At 48.6% G+C, this 3,703-nt stretch overlaps 1 protein-coding gene across 1 annotated transcript; it reads left to right on the top strand.

Moving 5' to 3' along the window:
- The first annotated feature begins 2,392 nt into the window (after window positions 1-2,392).
- LOC122062796 lies at window positions 2,393-3,378 on the top strand. The gene is made up of 2 exons (XM_042626437.1): window positions 2,393-2,683; window positions 2,773-3,378. Exons 1-2 carry the CDS (start codon window positions 2,393-2,395, stop codon window positions 3,376-3,378), a joined length of 897 nt encoding a protein of 298 aa, XP_042482371.1.
- The last annotated feature ends 325 nt before the right edge of the window (window positions 3,379-3,703 follow it).

Here is a 3,703-nt window from a genome sequence, read left to right as displayed (position 1 = left end):
TACCCGGGATGATGGGACATGGCGAGATAGCTGAGGGTTCTGCTCGCGCTGATCCCCCTCTCCCTGGGTGACTTGCGTATCAGGCCTAGTTTGCTGGGGTCCTTGTGGAGGGGTCTCTGCTGGGACATTCTCCTACTCTGCTATTGGTGGTGAAGGGGGACGTCCAAATGATAACTCAGGGGTGGATCTTACTCGTGTTGTTGTAGAAGAAACGACCTTTTCACTCCTTAATTGCATTGGTCCAAGGTGACTTTTTGTAACTATTTCCCATGGACGGTGTCAATCTGATGCGATAAAAATTGATCGGATGATCTTCCTTATAGTTCTTGGTGCTTTGGCCTACACAGAAGAGATGACAGGGGAGAGCCGGGCTGACCTAACGGGGGACTCTCTAATGCCTAAGTTAGATCTTTCCACAACAGATGCTCAAGAGAGATTTTTCAGTAAAAGAAGTGATGGATCGATCCCCCATGATGGAGGCTTACCTTGGTATTTATAGGCTGCTGATGGAGAGAGAAGGAGGGGCACTTGTGGAGAGTACAGTTTGGGCATAGAGTCCTTGAGGGAAGTGGCTCTGTGATTCTGGGAATATTCTAGGTTCCAGGGCATGTTCTGGGAATATTCCCCTTTGATCTCGGAGGTGCAAGTCGTGAGAGGGGTGGTGCCTCTGATGATGTATAGTGGATAGTGTCCTACCCCAGTGATAAGGGATCACATCCCTTGAATGTAGGAGTGGATGTGTGCAAGTTTCTGGGTGCCTTACTTGACTGTGCTGAGCCGAGATGGTAGCAAGGCCTAATGGAGGGCCGAGGTGGTAGCACGGCCTGATGGAGGGCCGAGGTGGTAGCACGACCTGATGGAGGGCCGAGGTGGCAGCACGGCTTGATGGAGGGTCGAGGTAGTAGCACGGCCTAAAGAAGGCTCGAGGTGGCAGCACAGCCTAATGGAGGGCCTAGGCGATAGCACGGCCTAATGTAGAGCCAAGGTGGTAGCACAACTTGATGAGATGCCGAGGTGGCAGCACGGCTTGATGGAGGGCCGAGGTGGCAGCACAGCCTGATGGAGGGCCGAGGTGGCTAGCAGCACGGCCTGATGGAGGGCCAAGGTGGCAACATGGCCTGATGAGATGCCGAGGTGGCAGCACGGCATGATGAAGGGCCGAGGTGGTAGCACGGCCTGATGGAGGGCCGAAGTGGTAGCATGTCCTGATGAAGGGCCGAGGTGGTGGCTGAGGTGGCAGCACGGCCTGATGTGATGCCAAGGTGGCATCACGACCTGATGAGATACCGAGGTGGCAGCAAGGCCTGATGGAGGGCCGAGGTGGTAGCACGACCTGATGGAGGGCCGAGGTTGTGGGTCAGTCCTGTTCAGGTTTGCATACACGCTTCAGCCGTGCTGAAGAAGGAGACATATTTTGCCTCATCAAATAGTAATGCAGTATCCCAAGTAGAAGTAGTCATTGCAGAAGAAAACTTTTGAATGTCGTTGGAAGCATCAATGGAGGATTTTTTGAGCCCTGGAGACGATCCTGAAGGTGGCCTTCCGCCGGATAGGGGAAGATAGCTCCGATTAACTGAATTCTGGATCCCTCAGACTTCCTTGGTACCGGCAGTGCCTACTTGTGAGGTACTAGGAGGTACCCAAGGGCAGCAACCTTTTGCTAATACAAGAACTGATGCAACGAAGATATCTTTTGCCTCCATTGTTAGAGATACTAAGGGGGTGTTTGGTTCAGTAAATCTTTGGGATGACATTCTTTAGAATGATAATTCTTAATTTTTGGAGTTGTTTGGTTCCACTAGAATGACCCTCATAAGTGAGCATCCTACTTCCCACAAATGACCATATTACAAAGGATGTGTTCAAAATCTGAGTTTACCTTAACACTTAAACTCAGATTTGAGCAACCTTTTTACCACATAGTATAAAAGGAGAAAGCGGAAATACGTTCTCTACAAAATCCAATGTCTCAACCCATGAGAAACATGTACTAGCCTTAAGGCAACCAAACGATTTTTCAGAAAGAAACATAATTCAGAAGAATATCTATCAACAGATTGACATTCATATCTGATACATACACCATTTGATTTACCGAACCAAACACCCCCTAACTCCAAGCAATGATAAGCCTTCGGAGGCTCCACCCCTAAATAAATCTTACACCAAAGTGGTGGGAAGCGCTTTGCTGGTGGTGGAAGATCTCCCTGACCCAATTCACGCTGGAAACTCCACCAAGGTGGTCATTCCTCAGGAGGCACATGAGGATCGTTTAAACAAATACCAATTTGCCCTGATATTTAGAATCAATTTTCAATTCCTCTCCTTGGATGATGTTGGCAGAGAAGCTCGAGATTCTTGGAATCTGAAGGGGAAAGTGAAGATGGTGCCGATGGGTAAAGGCTTCACAATTTTTCAGTTTGATTCTGAAAATGACATGGCTTCGATGTGGCAGAGAAGCCTTGTGAAGATTGGAGGTCAGATAATTCTCTTTCAAAGATGGCACCCTGACTTCAGCATTCATGAAAATAACAAGGCCCTAGTTTGGGTGCGCTTTCCAGATCTGCCCCTGGAATATTGGCATGAAAAGGTCTTACTGACTATGGCAAAGGTGGCGGGGCGGCCAGTTGCTCTTAATCATAGCACCAAAAATGTCATTTATGGGAACTATGCTCGGGTTCTGGTAGAGATGGAGGTGGGGCTCAGAGGCTTGAAGAGATCTAAGTTGAATGCAGGCAGCCTAGAACTGAGAATTTGTTCTGTTTCAAGCAGAAGGTGCTTTACGAGGATTCTCTGGGAAAATGTGGCTTTTGCAAAAAGGTGGGGCATATCATCAGTAACTGCAGGGAGAAGAAGATTGTAGATTCTAAGATCTCTCGATCTGAGAATGACAAAGGTATTCTAGGTGCAGTTTATGTGGATGAGGCTCCCAAGGGCTCGGTAGATGAGGCTGTTCGTGGTGGGAATTTAGCCATGCTTGATGGAGGAACCACCCTTCACGGTGGTGGAGCTGCCATGCAGGGGGCGAGGGTATCCACCATGGGGGAGAGAGAGAATCTCATAGAGAATCTTCCAATTATGGAAGGCGAGTCCAACAAGGAAAGTGATGATATGGAGAGTCCTATGGAGAATGTTACGCCCCAATCAAGGAGACCCTCTCCTTTGGGCGCTGAGGGGGATTTACTTACCACATTAAATGGTTCTAATTCAAATTTTGAAATTGCTTCTAACATGGATAACAATAATCAGTTAGAAGTAGTCCTGGGTTCGGATGATGAGGTGGATGGGTTGGGTTTGGAGATGGATCATGGCCACACTGATTACCCACCTAACCCAGAAGATGTTGGGTATGGGTATGACGCTAGACAGGACCCTTAGGCTATGGTCTTGTATCTAGATGGAGTGCACATGAGCTTAAGATTCGTCAACCGTGATGGATATGTCACAAGAGGTGGTTGTGGGGCTGGCAGTTCCGTCCACCACCATAGAGAAGGCTTGGCCAGTGCTAGAGTAGCTATTGCAAGGGTAGATTCTGCGACTTTGCAAGCAGAGTAGGGGGGATGGGCTCGAATGCAGAAAAAGAAAGGGAAGCAAGTGCTCGCTCAAGGTTGGTCTAATGCTAGGACCGACAAACCTCCATCCAACAAGTGATCATGAAGGTTCTTTTCTGGAATGTTCGTGGTCTAAAGAAGGTCGCCGCAAA

This window comes from Macadamia integrifolia, unplaced genomic scaffold (assembly GCF_013358625.1).
Source record: "Macadamia integrifolia cultivar HAES 741 unplaced genomic scaffold, SCU_Mint_v3 scaffold1114, whole genome shotgun sequence".
NCBI lineage: Eukaryota > Viridiplantae > Streptophyta > Magnoliopsida > Proteales > Proteaceae > Macadamia > Macadamia integrifolia.
Note: the sequence above shows the minus strand (reverse complement) of the source record. Positions and strands in the feature narration are given on the sequence as shown.